Source organism: Arthroderma uncinatum (assembly GCF_011692745.1).
Source record: "Arthroderma uncinatum strain CBS 119779 chromosome Unknown scaffold3, whole genome shotgun sequence".
Lineage (NCBI taxonomy): Eukaryota > Fungi > Ascomycota > Eurotiomycetes > Onygenales > Arthrodermataceae > Arthroderma > Arthroderma uncinatum.
The window spans coordinates 2,000,458-2,018,729 of NW_022983865.1; the positions used below are offsets into that span (position 1 = coordinate 2,000,458).

Sequence of the window (18,272 nt, forward strand, 5' to 3'; positions counted from 1 at the left end):
TGCTCTTCGGAATCGTGGTCTTGCTCCTGCGCGGCAGGAGACGGTGTCGACCCAACAGTCCGCTGCGATGAGCTTAATCCAGATACCTTTTCTTTCTCCAAAAGAGCTCCCACCATAAGTATCTGGAGGCATATGACCAATAAGTCGGCCGTGAGTAGCTGGAATTTTGAAATGGGCCCTCTTTGGCCGACAAAATCAATGAACAGCCCGCCATGAAGGTATCCTCTTGAAGCTTCGCCCGCGGACGGGTTTGTTGAAACAATGTGGAGAAAAATACAGATTAAGTTACTTATGATAATTGCTCCAATATAAGGCTGGTTCTTCGGTGGCTCGGGAAAATTGGCAGCCTTGGGGGTTAAGAATAAAAACTGCACTATGGCTCGCACGGCGAAGTGTATGATAGAGCAACTAGCAGGAGAGAATAGATATTAGTCAAACAGCACCATTGATGGCAGGTTGCAAGGGCATATCTTACTCCATATAATAGAGAGCCGAAAGCTCACAATATATCAGCAAGTCGAAATCACGAGTGAGGCGACCTAGAAGTACGGACTTGGATTTTGCAAAGGTCGCTCTCCTACTACCAACATCGGATTGGCTCTGATCTGGGGTGAGCGTTTCGGCATCTTCAGGATCTGGCCTGCTAGGTATATTTAGGACGTCTGTGATATACTCGGCATCCGTAATTGGAGCCTGGGTTGTCATAGAGATGTTTGGGGGCAGAATGTGAAGTAGTGGAATTTAGGAACTAGACGAAGCAAGCTGATTATTATATTAGAGGGAAAAAACACCCCAAGAGCTCTCCAGTATGTCGCTGCTCGATGCATATTATTCCATCGCGGAAAGTTGTTCTGTATGGGTTGAGTTGGCTTCAAGCGCGAAACGGCGAGACGTCGTCCATACATATGCTTACTAAGCAGCTTTTTTGGGTCTGAGCTACATCCTAAGCAAAATCGACAAAACTTCCAGACGAAGGAGAAAATAAGATCGAGAGAGTTGCAGAGAGCGTGTCATTTCTTCTTCTTCTATTTTTATGGGAGTGTTTAAATGGAAATATGAGCTGCGGAAATATACCATAAGATGAGACGAAGCCGTTTTTGCTTTAAACGGTTGCCATATTCGCGGTCTTCAGTCGGCCATGCAGTGTTTTCATCTGCATTTCACCAGCCCAAATCAAGGTGCCATTCAATGGCAGCATCGACAGCGTCTTGGCGCCCGTTGAACTTGTATATTCGCCGTCAAAAATACCCCAGGGTTTGCGGAACCATTCATCAGACCGCGCAAAACTTTACAAATCGACGATATGGCAGCATGTCAGGGGATGACGGCCCCCCTGGTTCTGCTGCTCCAGATGGCCTTGTGGAATCTCCGATAATATTAAGAAGATCTGAGAAAAGAGACCGCCCGAGTAACGCGGAGAAGAGTGATTGCCGCAGCAAACACTGGGATTCTGATGGATTATTGATCCGCAACCCATGGGCGTTAGCTCTTTCAACCCCCCCTCGGCTCTGCCGTGCAACACACACTCGACTCCCAACCGAGTTGCTGCTAGATTTTGGCCTAGTTCAACATCCTGAAACGTCAGCCCCGTGGATATTTCCTACGACTCTACTCGAGGATGAGTTAGCGGAGTCGGAAGCGACGAATGACTCGGTTTCTATGGATACCACCCAGGCAGATACCTCTGCAGTGAGCGAAGAGATACCTGCAGTAAATGATGACCTCTCTACATTGAGCGAAGACATACCTGCAGTAAACGATGACGTCCCTGCGGTGAGCGATAAAGTCCCTAGGGCGACTAGCGAAAAAGCGCCAATCAAGAGAAACCATTTCCCATCATTCAGGATTACAAATAACGGACAGTTATTAGATATGTTATCCGATCGAAAATACTCGAACGTCGGCAAAGGATTAATCCCGCCAATATGGGGTCGACCGGAAGGGCCGCTTTCCCAAAACTTTCTAAAATCCTTGGTTTGGAGGGAGGATATGCCCAGCTTCGTGTTTCAAGCAATGAGGAGGAAAGCTTTGAAAGGACTGAAAAAAATAGTGCATGGGACCGCCAAAACAAAGAAACTCCGAAGGCAAGACACCTGGGCAAAATTGAATATTGTCAACTACCCTATAACTCAAGATGAACTGGAGAACTCTTTGCGACAGCTTCCTGAGTTACCAGGTATTAAGAACGGGGTAGTTTTGATCCTTCGCAGCAATGATCCCATAACAGAGGCGGAGGCTGCCCGCCATGACAATACCATTACAGCCCATGATGCCTCTGCAGATCCTTCTGACACAGTTACCTCAACGGACACAGCCACGCAAACCACCACTCTAACAATTGCCGACAGGGAGTCAGTTGCTCTGGTTGAACTTCCTGTGCAGGAGTCGCAGGTTCCCGTCTTTGATCTTACGAAATTGCTATCCCCTGATGAGCTCCAGGAGGTACGCCAGCTGGGAGAAGTTTTCCAAGAGAGCGCTTTATACTTTATACCGTCAAGGAAACAGTCAGCATCGGTTGTTTTAGACCTCTGGCGGCTGAAGTTGTTTGATATGGACCGCGATCAAGGGGAATAAAGCTATTTCAGCCATCTTTTACAACCAATGGATGCGGCCCGGTCGACACAGGCATGATATAGCGGTCTGATGATCGGCATGTACAATATATACTATAATATATACGGAGTTTGCAGGGAATAAATCAATTCAGTCTATACTCTAACCAGCCCCTGTCACCATACATCACGTTCTATGCACCCTCGAGCAAATCCTTCAACTCATCAACGTATGCGGTGGGGGCTATTGCCGAAGCAACAAGCTGCTCTCGCGACGTGACGCCAGTCAACACCGCCAACGTTCCACCAAGGCCACCATCTATACCGAATTTGATATCTGTATTTATTCGGTCACCAACCATGCAAGTTTTTTTCCTATCAAACTTGAACTTGCCCTCAATGGCATCCATCATCGCTTGGCTAGGTTTCCCTAGCGAGAGCGGCTCGGCACCTGGAACGCCTGGACCCCCTAACATCGCAATCAGTGGCGCACATATCGACCCGCCGCCTGGGAACAGAGAGCCAGAATTTGGCAAAGTGCTATCAATATTCGTTGCCAAGAATACGGCCCCTCGCTGGATATAGTGCAATGCCACGGCTAGTTTGAGGTAGTTGATATGGAAGTCCAACCCAACCAACACCACCCCGACTTCCGGATCCATCATCGAGGGGTCGCCAGAAGCAATTTTCGCATAGTCCTCTGGCGTAATTTCGCGTCGATAGGCTGGGTCCGTTCCTCCAATGTAGGAGACACTTTCGGCCGCTAGTTCTTGTTCAATTCCTGATTCTCCCAGGATGAAGACCTTACGCTTATTAGGCGGCAATTCTAGGATACGCGAGATGTATACCGAAGCACTATATGAGGAGGAAAATATCTCCTCCTATATGATGACAGTCAAAAAAACCTATTCTCTCATATGAGGATGGCTGAGAGGGAAGGTCTTCATCACCTACAATTTGAGCCTTGATCCCCAAGCCATCGAGTTTCTTTCTATAGTCTACCCTTGATTTGGTGCTGTTATTAGTTACAAACACAATCGACTTTCCTGTTGGGGGTAAGAAGGTTAGCAACTCCTTATATCAGGTTGACAACAAGGGTATGAAAGCAAAGTAGTCACCTTTGTTCCTCAGCATGTCCAAGGTCTCAACGGCCCCTTGGAAGGGTGTATCACCAGACCATAGCACGCCTGTCGGTTAAGCCAACGTCAGTTTCGAATTCATTGCCAAACTAGGGGATGCATAGGAAATTGATATATGCGAAGTAACGAACCATCACAGTCAAATAAGAATGCCTGGATTCCGAGCAGATGAGTATAGGTACATGGCTCGGGGAACGATTGGAACACGTACATCAAATTTATCGACAAACTCTTTGATGGCAAGCTTGTCGCCTGTCAAGTGCTGTAGAGGGGCCATTTTTAATTGTCCAATCCAATTGACGTTCACAAAGGTGAAGAATGTATAGTTATCTAGCCCAGGGAACGATGAACATGCAACCTCGACGATAGATGTACTCTGTATCGAGGACATTCGAAGCCGACGTTGAAGAAATTCATCCTTCAAAAACTCAAGGACCCCGCCCCACCAACGTCCGTATTTGAACCTCACGTTTTCATCGCCAGAACCACGATGGCTTCTCACGACTGTAGATTCTCAAGACAGCAGAGAATCGGTTGTATCCCTCGAGATGGGACAAATCCTCGCCTTGCCATATCTCAGCTCGCACTATACAAGCCTCTAGCCCTAGCGTCGGCCATCTTGCTATTAGTTAGTTAACTACGCCCTTTATTATAACGAGCACTCGGAGTATGTCGGAGGCTAATAACTATCACAGACACCTATTCTCCGTTGCTGTATCAAGGTCCTACGACACGCAGTGTCCTCTCCGGGATACCTTTCTCAGCATCTCTTCGGGACTGCCATGTCTACAGCCGGCGAGCTCAGAGGCGAACGCAAATCGAAAGCTATTGATTGGTATACCCCACAGTTTTCAACACCCTAATTTTGGCTAGAAAATCAGCTGCAGCCCGCTTGTGGATAGAGATTCATCGGCCTATCCACTGTCTATGGCACTATGCCCCGCGAGATGTCGTTATTATAGGGGCGATGGGCGCGAAAGCTGGTCGTCCATGTTGGGCTTTGAGTTACGGCCAACTCGTCCCGGTCCAGGTTTGGGGTGGAAATAGATACCCCGAAGCCATGTGCCGCGACATTTGCGGGGAGGCGCCCTTGAGATGGCATTTCCCCTCTTGAATTCGGCAATGGCCAGTTTAGATGAGACTGATGCTCCATCGAGGTTGTAACACCACTTTGGGAGGGGGTGGGCGGGCACAAGTGGCTCATTCTCTTGTTAGCTCGGGGATGGGAAATTATTTATTAAACCAGCTCCGCCCAAATTTGGCCAGTGTTAGCAGCTAGATATCCTCTCGCATCTGGTTTCTGGCTCTCCGCTTGACCGTTTGAAACCAGGCATCTTGAAAAAGGCCTAAGCCGCCATTCGATTGCTATAGTATTATACCAGCGCAGGCGCCAGAATCATTATGAGGAACCATATGGCAGCGGGCTGGTTCTACTCGCCAGAGCAGATTCGACGATATTTTATGACCCGAGTTTCCAGCCTTAAACCCCCAAAGGTTGGTTTTGTGCTCCTGGCCGTTCGGGCACTTTATAGACACGCGGCTTGGCTGATAGTCACATCCCATCAAGCTAGACCGAATTGAAAACCCCCTATTATATTCTTCGCCAGCTAGATAGTCACCAATGGCTTATGTTTGCCGTCGGTTTTATCGCCTGGGTGTGGGATGCATTTGATTTTTTTACTGTGTCCCTCTGCATCACAGAGATTGCCACTGAGTTTGGAGCTACAAACTCAGAGGTATCGTGGGTTAGTTTACCCCAATTATTCTCTAATTCTATTGCTTACCATATCTAACTCGCGTCCAGGGATTGACTGTGACGCTCATGTTACGATCCGTCGGCGCAATTATTTTGGGATCTTTGCAGATAGATATGGACGAAAATGGCCAATGATCATAAACTTGGGACTATTCGTCGTGCTTGAGCTGGGTTCCGGCTTTTGCCAGAATTTGTCCCAGTTTTTAGCAGTCAGGTCCTTATATGGGATTGCAATGGGAGGTAAGCAATACTACAAGTTGCGGCTTTGAATATTCCCCACCAATGGCCGTGTACTTATCTATGAATATAATAGGATTATTTGGCCCAGCTGCAGCCACTGCTATGGAGGACCTGCCTTATGATGCTCGCGGTATTGCATCAGGCCTTTTCCAACAAGGATGTGGCACAGGCTATTTGCTCGCGGCTGTGTTTTATCGGGCATTTGTGCCAACCACCAAACATGGATGGCGGAGTCTGTTCTGGTTCGGCGCTGCTCCCCCAATCCTCATCATCATTTTCCGTTGGTGTCTCCCGGAAACCCGTCATTTCCAGGTCATGAAGGCGGAGCGAGAATCACGAATCCAAGCAGAGGAGGCCGCATTAGAGGGCAACCCGGATATCAATACTACCCATACAATGCGGAACTCTCACGTCAGTGGTCTGCGCGCCTTCTGGAGGGAGTCCCGCCCTGGTCTGCAACAAAACTGGTTCTTAATGGTCTATCTCGTTGTAATAATGACTGGATTCAATTCGTGCTCTCATGGCAGCCAGGACTTCTACCCAACGTTTCTCAAGGACCAGGTGGGAAAGACCTCAACTCAAACAACGGTCATCATCGTGGTTGGAAATATAGGTACCATTATCGGCGGTACACTTATAGGGTGGATTAGCACATTCCTCGGAAAACGGTTGACGATGATTATCGCCAGCTTTTTCGGTGCTGCACTCATACCCGCCTACATTCTACCCAGGTCAGATGCTTTGATTGCCTCTTCCTTTTGGCAACAGTTTTTTATTGGTGGAATCTGGGGACCTATTCCCATTCATCTTTCGGAACTCTCTCCGCAGTCGTTACGAGGCTTATTGGTGGGATTGACCTATCAGCTGGGTAACCTGGCTTCGTCTGCATCGGCAACCATTCAGGCGGTTATTGGAGAGAAGTTCCCATTGCCCGCTGGACCACATGGAAAGAAACGGTTCGATTATGGAAGAGTCATGGCCCTTTTCATGGGGGCCGTATTTGCGTTCTTGTTCATTTTACTGCTCCTAGGGCCGGAAATGTCTCAGGAAGAGAGAGACGAGGAAGAGCTGGCTTCGAGAGAGTTAGCGAGACAACAGAGTGAGGGGAAAACACTGGAGGAAATTGGAAGGGAAAGGGCTGGGTTACCACATGTCAAAGTTCTGGATATTGACGACGGCGACAAGGAAGATGAAGCTAAGGAGTCAATGGCCCAGCACATGGATAACGTAACACCGGAGAAGGCAGTTTAGGACATGCTATACTTTGTATATAAGGATGGGTTGATGGGTTGAGAAATTAAGAAACTCAACGGGCCTTCAAATATAAACGTATTTATTTCCTCTACTGGTTATAACGTCGCCTCTAGAATACCTAGCTTATATAAACTTATTAAGAAGCTGCCGTTTGGTTCCGGATTCGAGTTCTACAGTTAGCCTTTACACCAGGCGCTGGATGCTTCTCGCCTTTCTTTATCCCTCGTAATTCTTCTACTTGCTATCTATCTGCTAAAGCAGATCTTGAGCATCCATATCCCAAATACATTAGACTCAAGATATTACTATATAGTAGTATTAATATACGCCGTGTTAGCAAAATGTCTCCTTGTAAGTGGAAATATCAGAAAGGCGAATTTGGCTAACAGTTTCTAGTGCAAACTTCCGACCGACGACCTATCGTCATTTCTGGGCCTTCAGGTGTCGGTAAAGGGACTCTATGCCAGAAGTTGATCAACTCCTATCCGGACATATTCGCGTTTACGGTATCTCACACAACCCGCGGTCTACGGCCCGGCGAAGTCGAGGGAGTCTCCTACTACTTTGTCTCCCCTTCTTCCTTTCAATCCCTGGTCTCCCAGAGCGGCTTTGTAGAACACGCGGTTTTCAGTGGCCACAACTATGGTACCAGCAAGCAGAACATCTCGGATCTAACCGCGAGAGGGCTTATTCCTGTACTGGATATTGATGTACAGGGCGTTCAGCAGATCAAGTCGAATCCATGCATTGATGCGCGGTATGTCTTTATCAAGCCACCGAGTCTTGGTGCCCTCGAAGAGCGGCTCAGAGGACGTGGTACCGAGAAAGAGGAGGCCATTCAGAAACGACTGGCCCAAGCCAACATCGAGCTCGAGTACGCAGACATACCAGGCTTCTTTGATATGGTCATTGTTAATGACGACCTCGAGGAAGCGTATAAGAAGTTCGTTGAATTTGCGTCTGGGCCATAACGGGTACGGCAGACTATCCCATATCTCTACTGCGTAACTATAGCAGATCACAACCATTGAGGAACTTATAAAGATCTGCGCCGAGGAAACGTACCGAAATGGAGAACGACACGGGCTAAAACGACACAAGGCCTAAGCATATCGAAATACTAGGCACCGGTTTCGAAAAAGGGAACGGGAAGCTGGTTAATTTCGCGTCTGGTCTATAAGGGCCGTAGGGCATAGAGTGATTCCGCATTTCTGCCAGGTAGAGCAGATCGCACCAGCGAGGAACCGACAAGCATGTAAGAGAAGGAGGACGCAACTCGAAAAAGATTTGCCCCGCCATTTATTCCCGAGCTAATACTCGGCCGTGTCCAGTAATTCGGAATCGAAACGATAAACAACTTCAGCCTATATAGTATATGTTGTATGGGCGGAATCCGGGTCGGGATTATGCCGTGCGGCGTTGCGGGCGGTTCCCTATGTGCAATGAAAGCAATACGCCTTACAACTTCCCTTACCAGCGTCGATTGAACAAGGTTAGATGTTGAACGGCGCGAACACTACGGAGGCGCTTTGACAATGAGCAACGGAGATGAACAAACAACTCTAAGTATCAAATTGTTAGCTATCTGGCTGGAAATACATGGGATAATGCTTCCTTCTTATAGCCTATTCCCTTACAAGCTGAAGGCTCTATCGTGAAAACTCCGACTATATCTCTGTTGGAGAAGATATCGTTTCCACGGCTCGGTTGGGCGATTTGAATCAATCTTTTACCTAGTCTGTAGTCATTCATATCCCACATCCATGCTCTATGTATGGCCTAATCAACAAGGATCTTGGGCGCCAAAGTGGTATAGTTCTCGAAGAAGCTAGTGAACAGCCTGGTTGCAAGCGCAACGTCCTTCGTTCCACCGGTCTCTCGGATACTGTGCATGCTCAGCTGTGGGCTTCCGAGATCCAGGGTTCTCGATCCTAGTGCCGCCGAAAGCATAGGACCAATGGTACTACCGCAGCTAGAGTCGTTACGAACGACCAGCAACTGCATTGGCACAATAGAGTCTGATGAAATATTGCTCTTAGCTACAGCGGAACGAGCCACTTCATGCATCAAAACGATTCCAGGAGAGTTTGTAGCGTAGCGAGCATTAGCGTTGATCTTGATAACTGGCCCCCTGTTGATTTCTGGCTTGTGTTCCGACTCATATTTAAACGCATAGTTGGGGTTGACAGCATGCGCCATATCTGCAGAGACAAGGAAAGAGGTCGAAAGTGACTGTTCATAGGCAGTAGAGAGGTCTCCCTCATCGGCCTTGTTGCCAGATACGCGGAGCATAGACAGACGGTGGATAATTCCTGGGAGGATGTTTGAGTCGGCACCCTGGGCAGTCCTGCTGCCAATTTCCTCATGGTCAAAGAGGGCAACCAGGCGGATGGCTGACTCGTTTTCCAAAGCTGAGGGGCTTGCAAGCGACTCAACGAGTGCGACGGTGGCACAGAAGGAAGAGTTCAGGTTATCTAGTCTTGGCGAGAAGATGAACTGATCCATCATACCGCCGAGGCAAGATTTGTGAGTGTCGTAGAGAAGCATCTCAAAGTCAATGATATCATCCGGTTTGACAGACAAGTCAGATGCTAGCAACTCAATCAGACAGGGGTGGTGACGCTCCGAGATCTTTTTGAATGGAGAGACCGAGTCTCCAGCACCCTCAGGTTTAGAGTCACCGCTGGTCCGGGATAGCTCAGCGGCTACCATCCCGCAGATTGGAACAAGCTGGGTCTCCTTGTTGAACGCAAAGGTCTCTGTGCGGTCAAGGTGAATGGCTAGAGTAGGGATACGCAAGACTATACAAAATCAGCATAGTCACCAAAACGAGTGCAGACTTTGGGGGTTATGGGCTTACTTGGCTTATCAATGTGGACCAATTTGGAGCAAATGGTGCCATCAGCTTGCCTTACCATCACACGGCCAGCAATACCAAGATCACGATCGAACCCTAGACAACGCGTTAACATAAAATGCGTTCCCAAGAGGAAAGTGAATGCATACATGTGTGCCATATGCCACCACCATAGGGCTCCACGGCAATCTGGAGGAACCCTTCGTTGGTCCTCTTAGAAACGGGCTTAATTCTCAAGCATGGAGAGTCCGTGTGGGCACCGATCATGGCAATTGGGTTACCGGCCTTCGGCAATTATCGTTAACCACTTAAAAACACCAAAAGATGATGATATTTCTATCATATCAAGAACGAACCTTCCACTTGTTTCCGACGGCAAAAGCAATGATCGTAGATCCATTTCGAGTAACATAGTACTTGCCTCCGGGCTTACAGACGTCTGACCAGCAGTCTTTCTCCTAGGAATTTGGAGTTTGGTGTTAGAACAGTACGAGCCAGACAGGTCTCCTATCCGAGAAATACCTTGATCTCCTCGAACCCGGCATCGGTAAAGCGCTTGATTGCAGAAGCAACAGCATGGAACGCTTTAGTTTAATCGTTAGTACATGAAACATTCACTGATATTAGACTATAAATCGCGTCTTACGGGTAGGGGAAGCGTTGACAAAGGACAAAAAGTCCTCTGCCCGCGCCTTTTCGTCGGCGGTGATCATTGTGGCTAGGGTTCTTGAATATGGTGACAGCGAGAGTGGAGATGAAGGGCGCAGGAGAGCGGCTCTACTAGATAGTATCTGCGGTCTAGAGAGCGGACGACGGAGTAGAACGAGACGGGAGCAGCGAGCAGCAGCAGCAGCAACGGCAGCAGCGGCAGCACAGGTGTCCAGCAGAGCGATTGACATTCAAAACACAGGGATGGCGGGTCGTTGGCTGTCTTTATATATCCCGTCCCTCGCGATGTTGTTTAAAGATCCTCGTCCCTTTGGCCCTCGTCTACCCTCGGCTGACTAAGTGCATGACTAAGATGCTTACTCATCTGAGGAAATGCCAAGTCCTTATCATGTGACTGTTGCCCGGCCACCTGATTTACCGTTTAGGACTAGCGCCTTTTTTGCGTGACCTTCGCGGGTTTTTGTTTTCCCACTTCCCCTTTGGGCCAAACAACGGGACCCAGGACAACGGCCTGTGCCCTGCGCATCGACGTTTCCTTGCCGCTTGTTTTGATATCTCACTCCTCCAGCCAGCCATATCACCGAAGACATTGCGCATTCACTCGTCACACTCGCCGGATATCGCAATTCAAAACCGTCGGCGCCAACAGCTTACACACCCCGGCAACCCCTTTCGATGTTGGTTTTCCCGTCGCGACATCTACACAGCGCCTACTTCGTCGCCAACTGAAGCGGTCACCACCGCGCAGAGGACAAGCTCGTTGCGCTTCCGTCGCATTTGTATTACAGTCTGATACCGCCTGTTCGCCGTCTGGGAGCCCGTCGTTTGATGCCTCGATACCCGCTCGGCACCCAGCAGCACCGTACTTCGCGCTATCGCCGGTGTTTATCGATTGGAAGGGCCCCCTCCCAGGGAACGTCGGGGGAGGAATGGCTGAGACTGCAAAGGGAGCAGGCCGTACTCGTGCGGCCACTTCACGCTCGTCCAAAGCAGATACCCTAGCCGCCATGATGGACAAGAAGCCCATTTCCCCGCCAGCCTCCAACTCTCCTCCTCCAAGCCATGGCAACAAATCGAAGTCTACCCAGAGCAACCCCCGGTCCACCAGACAGCGCTCCCGGCCTGGGTCTGAGCCGATAAATCCAGATGCCCTTGCCCGAGCACTCAAAGACTTTGAAGACGCCGGCCGCCAGCGTGAAAGAACACCTGGTAGCAGCCCGAGCCGGAAACGACAAAGGGTCTATGGTGATAGGTATGTCTTTACATGCGATTATATATATATACCCCTTGTCCGTGCTACTTTTTTGGCGCATAACTGTAACCTCATTTAAACGATCACTTGGCTTTGTCAACCTCAATTTGCAGAAACTGACAATATGTATGCTTGCAGGTTTATACCCAATCGTGATGGACAAGACCTACAGGCTGGATTCAGCTTGCTCCACGAGGAAGGCTGTCCCTCGACACCCTCAAAAACGAAGAAGAAACCCACTCACGGCGAAATCCACTCCCAGAAGAGTAAGTCCTCACGCAATTACCTGGTTATGTCATCACTTTGCTTACTCTTGCATGTACAGCGGAGGAAGCCAACCGGACATATTCTAGAGTTCTTCGAAACGAATTCTTTGGCTCTACCATCCCTCAACCCGACATACACTCCCTTTCACCCAACCCAATTCCCGGGCGATCCAGTGCCTCTCGGGATCTTGCCCACTCTAATACCCCTCCATCACATAAGATTGCCATGTCCCTACCCCCCGCCAGCATTACTCCCTCTACGCCTAGCAAGAACCTACTTTCTTATACGTCCCCGAGAAACGTATCCGGAAACCCTACTCCGTCTCGAACTCCCCGCAGCCAGCATGGCCCTAATTTCGACGCCCGCTCCGACTTGTATAGCCTTTCTCCCATACGATTTGACAGCCAGCAAATTCTTCAAAGTCTCCGCAAACAACCAAGATACGTAAATAAAGTACCCTTCAAGGTTCTAGATGCTCCCGACCTCACCGATGATTTCTATTTGAATCTTGTGGATTGGGGTAGTAGTAATATCTTGGGCGTTGGCCTGGGGTCTGCTGTTTATATGTGGGATTCTATAAACGGCCATGTTACAAAACTGTGTCAGTTGGAAGACGACACGGTGACTAGTGTAAACTGGATCCAGCGAGTAAGTTTCTACCATATTCCTAAAAACTTCAAGCATGTTCAATACTAACCCGTCTTCAAAGGGCACGCACCTTGCGATTGGGACTGGCAAAGGACTTGTTCAGATTTGGGATGCTGAACATTGCCGTCGACTACGGACAATGACTGGCCATACTCTCCGTGTAGGGGCGTTAGCATGGAACGATCACATTCTCACATCTGGCTCTCGTGATCGACTTATATTTCATCGCGATGTTCGCTCTCCCGACCAGTATCTTCGGCGCCTTGCTGGCCATAAACAGGAAGTCTGTGGCCTTAAATGGAATACGGATGACGGTCAACTAGCTTCTGGTGGCAACGACAATAAGCTAATAGTTTGGGATAAACTAAATGAAGCCCCATTGTTCCGGTTTACAGACCACACTGCTGCCGTCAAAGCCATTGCATGGTCTCCCCACCAGCATTCCCTCCTGGCTTCTGGCGGAGGTACAGCGGACCGGACGATCAAGTTTTGGAACACGTCGACAGGCTCGTTAATAAAGGAAGTCGACACAGGAAGCCAAGTCTGCAATTTGGCGTGGTCCAAGAACTCGGACGAGATTGTCAGTACCCATGGGTACAGCCAGAACCAAATCGTGGTATGGAAATACCCACGGATGGAGCAGGTCGTCTCACTTACTGGTCATACCTTCCGAGTACTTTATCTTGCGATGAGTCCGGACGGTCAGACGGTAGTAACCGGCGCCGGTGATGAGACGCTGCGGTTTTGGAAAATATTCAATAAGAAGGGTCTCAAGCAACAGGATCGGGAGAGCAAACTGGTCAGCTATACCACAATTCGGTAGTCATGCAACGAACAGGAACACACACACACACACACATACCACTTCACCTCCAGGTATCCCATCACACGCCTGGCTTACAAATTTTTCGCACATTTATGACCCACACGTAATGATCTAGCATGACAAAAACATTCAGACATTTTAAATCAGCATTTGACTTTGGGCCCAATGTTCTGTTCGTTTCAGCATCGGTAAAAAAAGGGGAGGATTGATTATATGGTGTTTACGGGGGGGGGTTGGGAACATGGACATTGTTACCGTTTTATTTTCTATCTTTCTCTCTGTTGAACTGTTCAGGGGGGTTAGGGGGGTTGACCGGGCACACCAGTGCGGCTAGTTATCGAGTTCTGGATTGTGTTTTACTTATTGCGCAGCATCTTCGCTTTGTTTCTTCAGCGAGCGTTCATGTTCATCATGTTTGTACTAGCAGAGCGAGCGCATGGCGATGGGGCGCTTCGGACTGGAATCGGAGCCACTCGGTTAGGAATTCTAAGACTATTATCATACCATCCGCTCTATGTTCAACCTCTATCCTAAGAAGCGTTGACATCATAATTTCTTTATGGATTAATAGTCACCCCCCGGAACTGACTCATTGCTTGTGAGAGGCGGTTGAATTGGCCAGCAGTAAACTCAGTCTTGCATGCACTACAGGAACGATAGGTGTCAGAATAAAACGCAACTAAAATATCGATGAAAGACTTACTCATTGGTTCCTGCCATGTAGTTGTGAATTGGGTCAGCTCCAGGCTGGGAGCAAGTGTCACGGCCTGTGGGACAGCCTGAGGCAGCAGACGCTTCATATGGAGTATCATCAACAGAGTCACCAGGAGCCGTACATCCGCCCTCGTAGGTATTGAAGAGCCCTAAAAGCAGGGACCCTATTAGCTCATAGTCCTTTGGTATACTCAAATACTGATCAACGAAGGGAGTATTCGAGAATATACATACCAACCCAATGTCCGACACACTTAATGAGGAGTTTTCCTTGGTCAAAGTCGGCGATGGGTCCTCCAGGGAGAAAACGGCTATCAAGAACACACCCATCCTTCCAGGGGACACTTTGGTAATCCCATGGGAAAGAAGAAATCTAACATAATATCCCATGAGTCAAACCGAAATCAAATGTAAAGTTCCAGAGAAGGATTGTATACATAACCGGTAAGATCGCCTGGACGTTGATCTGGTAGAGACTGCACAATGTAAAGATTCAGGTATGAAACTTCCCCCTTTCTTAAAGCAGTTTTCATGCTCTGCTCTGTAGCAGAACCGTCAACAACCCCCGTAGCCCATGTGGGTTGGACAGTTCTATCCAGGCCAATGAGCCTAAATGACAAGCCAATTTGGTGAAAGGGTTCGTTAAGAACTTGAATTTGTCGCTGCACCAAAGAGTCCTAGAGATAGTGAGTAGTTGAGCAATTAAATAGCATCAGCATTCACTTACAGGTACATTGCCATCTTCCACTGTACCTGACTTAGACACAACATGAACAATTACATTAATTGCAGTCGCAGCATTAGCCAGGCTAGTAAAGAGAAATGCAGACAAACTGCAGAGTGCCAGGACAAAGGACCTCATCTTGAAGGCTATACACAAGTAAAGATATAAAGGGCTGCAGAGTTGGTGAAATCCTCCATCATTCTGAGGGAAGATGTAGGCATTTATATCCCATCCCCTCTTTGCACATCATAAGGCTTTCAATAGTTTTCCTATTGTAGAACGCCACGAATATGCTCCTTATCCGTTGTTCTAAGTTGACTTGAGCATGCGCAAGCCACTCGTAAACAAGCAAATATTGAGTTAAGATATAAAGCTCGATGTTGGTGCAAATTCCACGGCCGAATGATCCGTATCGGGGCTTATTCGGGCAGCCAAATCCCAAATTCGAGGCAGCTTTGTGCTCTCAGCTGGCAAATCAAGCCAAAAGATAAAGTGCTAGTTGATCGTATTCCTTGCCATTTGCAAAATTAGACAAAGCTAGGCGTGTTGGCGGCCTCCCGAGCAGCTGGGCCAGTGGGTTAGAAAAAAACAAAGTATGAGGCCAGTTGAAAGGGGGGCAAGGGTACGGAGTATATCCCACGCCTGAAAGGAAGAAACTGCTTTCTCCGCAATAACCATTCAAAGCTTAAACTAGGTACAATGATTAAAGTGCTTAGTGAGCGAGGAAGCAAGATTGAGCTATGAATCTGCGTCTGGGGAAGACGGTCCTTTTAGCGGCCTACACTGGCTATATTAACATCTAGTTAGCTCCTGGTGAGCAAGCCAAAATCATACCAAAATGACGGACTTTTGACCAACCACAGTAAATAGAGTGGTAAATATTGTGTATAAGACTAAGTACCGTTAGAATGACCGTGTTATATAAGGAGATTAATGTTATTGAGAACAAACAGGCGCCCTTAAGAAAGATCGGTGAGATTTGTTCTTGACTGAGTACTCCGTATGGGACAATCCACTTTTATCCCTCGGTTGACTGAAGGAATAATCACCGCCACGAAGCAGTATAACACTATAAATCAAGTAGGTACAAGCAATCAATCAAAGAAAAGCCAACACCCCCCGGCGAGCTGCATTCGAAGGCACTGAAACGAGAAAAAAGAAGTATTTAATACAAAATGGAGTATACAAAGTTAAAGGGCGCGAGCAAACCAGTGTTCTAAAGAGCCAATAACTGAGCCGGCTCTTCTTCCAGGAGTACTTGCATTTTCTCCAAAAATGCCATAGCACGAGCCTCCTCCTGCTCCGGGATCGTCAAGCTGAATATGCTCGTTTCCTTATCCCCTTCCCACCCTTCCACCCTGCTCACAGATCTCTTGCTAGGTGACGATCGACCAGTCAATACATCTATTATATCACCTGTAGACTGTCTCTGTGCCATTTGCTGACCCTCCTCCGAACCGGCGTAGAATTCGGCAGGAGAGGCAATTTCCGGAAGGTAATCGCCCCGGGACAATGCCACATGTGTAGAGGCAGAGGATCTCTGGCCTAGAATTTCGTCGAAAAGAGCTGACGAGCGCTGCTTCTGGCTTGGCTTGACGGGTAGGTTTTCATTTGCAATATCGGCCGCGCGGGAAACGAAGGTGGCAAGTGGGATCTCAACACCGACGGAGGAGCGGATCCGCCGTCGAACAGAGAGAATCTTAGAGAAGGACACCGGAACAGCAACCTTTGTCTCAAAAATAGATTCAACCTCCTTTTGCGCCAGTTTAACCTCCTCCTTTGCCTGTTGTTGTTCCTGGGCCGCAGGAGTAGCTGGAGATGGAGCTTTGGGCGTGGAGATTTTGATATTGCTTAAATCTAGACGCGAGTTTTTTGCAAGCTGTGACGCCAAGTCGGCAGGGTAGCTGGCAGCGATTGAACCAAGGTAGGAGAGCACATCTCCCTTCAGTATTCTGCCATTTGGCCCGGTTGCTGTGATCTTAGATATGTCTTCGGATGGGATATTGTTTTGTTTCAGCAATTGGGCAACGGATGGGTAGAGCGGATACGACAAGTTGGGTTGAGATGCGGTTTGCACGCCTAGGCTAGTCTATCAGCAATCACGTCCATAATCCCCGCAACATTGAGTGAGTAGGATAGGAATGTATATAGCCAAGTGCACTCACATCTCACTGAGCCATAACGACCCAATTGGCGAAGCGGTATGCGTCTGGAAAGGCCCGAGATCTGAGAAAGATTTGCCATTGCAAGACACTGGTGAGCAATGATCCGCTGGCGAGAGGCCGTGAGCCCTGTTTCTGCCGTGAAGCAATAATTGAAGTCGTCTAGAGAGCAATCCTCATGCCAAAGCGACGCTGCGTGCTGTTAAACCGGTCTCTTCTCACTGCTATCTGAAGTGTTGAGTGGAGGTTGGACCTGGGGATTTTGGAGCCTCGGCGGAGGGATTATCTCTTGGCGTTGTTGAGCTTCAAACTAAACCGCTTCAAAGTTAGCATCTCGGTCTCGATCTCGCGCAAAGAAGCAAAGATACGTCAGAGAAGCACTCGTGGGAGAAGTCGAGTGTTGTATGAGAGTAGCGAAGGTAGGCGGCCGTCCACTCGGTTTTAATTGATTTATTAGTATGACACGCTGACGTCTAAACAGTGATGCTTTCGCCATGTTCTCCCGGTCAATACATGTCCAATTGAGCCTGTCACGGTTAATACATTCTCCTCGCGTCAATTCAGCCTCCTGTCCCTGGAAACAAGCAGCTGCTAGGGCGACTCGTCAATTACGATGCTATACGACGAGTAAACCACCTCCACTCCGTCTCCCGAATACTCCAGCGAAAGCGAAAGTCCCAGAGCTATCCTTAAAGGAGCCTTCTCCGTCACCACCATCAGCCAACAAGTTCCGCAGGTTCGAATGGGAAGTTTCCAAACATGACGGGCCAGTCTGTCTATTTCGTGCACCCAGCCAACGGTCATATATCATCGGAGCGTACACAACCGCGTCTTTTTGCTACATGTATGCTGGATATAATTTCTATACCTCTTCGATTGATCCGATATTGAAGATTCTCTGGTGGCAAGAACTACTCTTTGGCGGTATTTGTTTCGTCATAGCAGTCATGGGTACTGTCTTCTTCCGTCGTGGTTTCGGTTTAATATCACAGATCAACGCTGTCAACACCAACGGTCAAACTCAGCTATCAATTAAGGTCAGACGCATGCTCCCGTTTCTAAAGCAGCGTGAGATCCTAGTTGCTCCATCAGAGCTCTCTATATCGCAGAAAGTATGCGTAGGGGAAGAGGAGCTCACGACGAAGGGCTGGAAAGAATCCCAGCAGAGACTAGTACGGCAGCGGAATATGGATGATACTCCATTTCTTAAGA

General features: G+C 48.4%; 7 protein-coding genes across 7 annotated transcripts; 4 read left to right on the forward strand and 3 right to left on the reverse strand.

Moving 5' to 3' along the window:
• Positions 1-1,188: 1,188 nt before the first annotated feature.
• Positions 1,189-2,574, forward strand: GIQ15_04347 (uncharacterized protein; the record flags this gene model as incomplete). The annotated part of the gene is made up of 1 exon (XM_033551764.1): positions 1,189-2,574. One exon carries the CDS (start codon positions 1,189-1,191, stop codon positions 2,572-2,574), a length of 1,386 nt encoding a protein of 461 aa, XP_033405494.1.
• A 172-nt stretch (positions 2,575-2,746) lies between these two features.
• On the reverse strand, positions 2,747-3,968 carry GIQ15_04348 (4-nitrophenylphosphatase; the record flags this gene model as incomplete). Its single annotated transcript, XM_033551765.1, has 5 exons — positions 2,747-3,433; positions 3,507-3,598; positions 3,671-3,739; positions 3,823-3,844; positions 3,903-3,968. 5 exons carry the CDS (start codon positions 3,966-3,968, stop codon positions 2,747-2,749), a joined length of 936 nt encoding a protein of 311 aa, XP_033405495.1.
• Positions 3,969-5,729: 1,761 nt separating this feature from the next.
• On the forward strand, positions 5,730-6,938 carry GIQ15_04349 (carboxylic acid transporter; the record flags this gene model as incomplete). Its single annotated transcript, XM_033551766.1, has 1 exon — positions 5,730-6,938. One exon carries the CDS (start codon positions 5,730-5,732, stop codon positions 6,936-6,938), a length of 1,209 nt encoding a protein of 402 aa, XP_033405496.1.
• A 344-nt stretch (positions 6,939-7,282) lies between these two features.
• GIQ15_04350 (uncharacterized protein) lies at positions 7,283-7,912 on the forward strand (the record flags this gene model as incomplete). The annotated part of the gene is made up of 2 exons (XM_033551767.1): positions 7,283-7,292; positions 7,338-7,912. 2 exons carry the CDS (start codon positions 7,283-7,285, stop codon positions 7,910-7,912), a joined length of 585 nt encoding a protein of 194 aa, XP_033405497.1.
• An 808-nt stretch (positions 7,913-8,720) lies between these two features.
• Positions 8,721-10,511, reverse strand: GIQ15_04351 (aspartyl aminopeptidase; the record flags this gene model as incomplete). The annotated part of the gene is made up of 6 exons (XM_033551768.1): positions 8,721-9,742; positions 9,802-9,894; positions 9,948-10,083; positions 10,155-10,256; positions 10,321-10,382; positions 10,445-10,511. The coding sequence occupies 6 exons, from the start codon at positions 10,509-10,511 to the stop codon at positions 8,721-8,723; spliced, it is 1,482 nt and encodes a 493-aa protein (XP_033405498.1).
• A 328-nt stretch (positions 10,512-10,839) lies between these two features.
• Positions 10,840-13,457, forward strand: GIQ15_04352 (cell cycle switch protein CCS52A; the record flags this gene model as incomplete). The annotated part of the gene is made up of 6 exons (XM_033551769.1): positions 10,840-10,846; positions 10,893-11,200; positions 11,256-11,719; positions 11,858-11,985; positions 12,045-12,634; positions 12,696-13,457. 6 exons carry the CDS (start codon positions 10,840-10,842, stop codon positions 13,455-13,457), a joined length of 2,259 nt encoding a protein of 752 aa, XP_033405499.1.
• A 2,657-nt stretch (positions 13,458-16,114) lies between these two features.
• GIQ15_04353 (pyruvate dehydrogenase complex protein X) lies at positions 16,115-17,142 on the reverse strand (the record flags this gene model as incomplete). Its single annotated transcript, XM_033551770.1, has 2 exons — positions 16,115-16,977; positions 17,064-17,142. 2 exons carry the CDS (start codon positions 17,140-17,142, stop codon positions 16,115-16,117), a joined length of 942 nt encoding a protein of 313 aa, XP_033405500.1.
• Between the last annotated feature and the right edge of the window lie 1,130 nt (positions 17,143-18,272).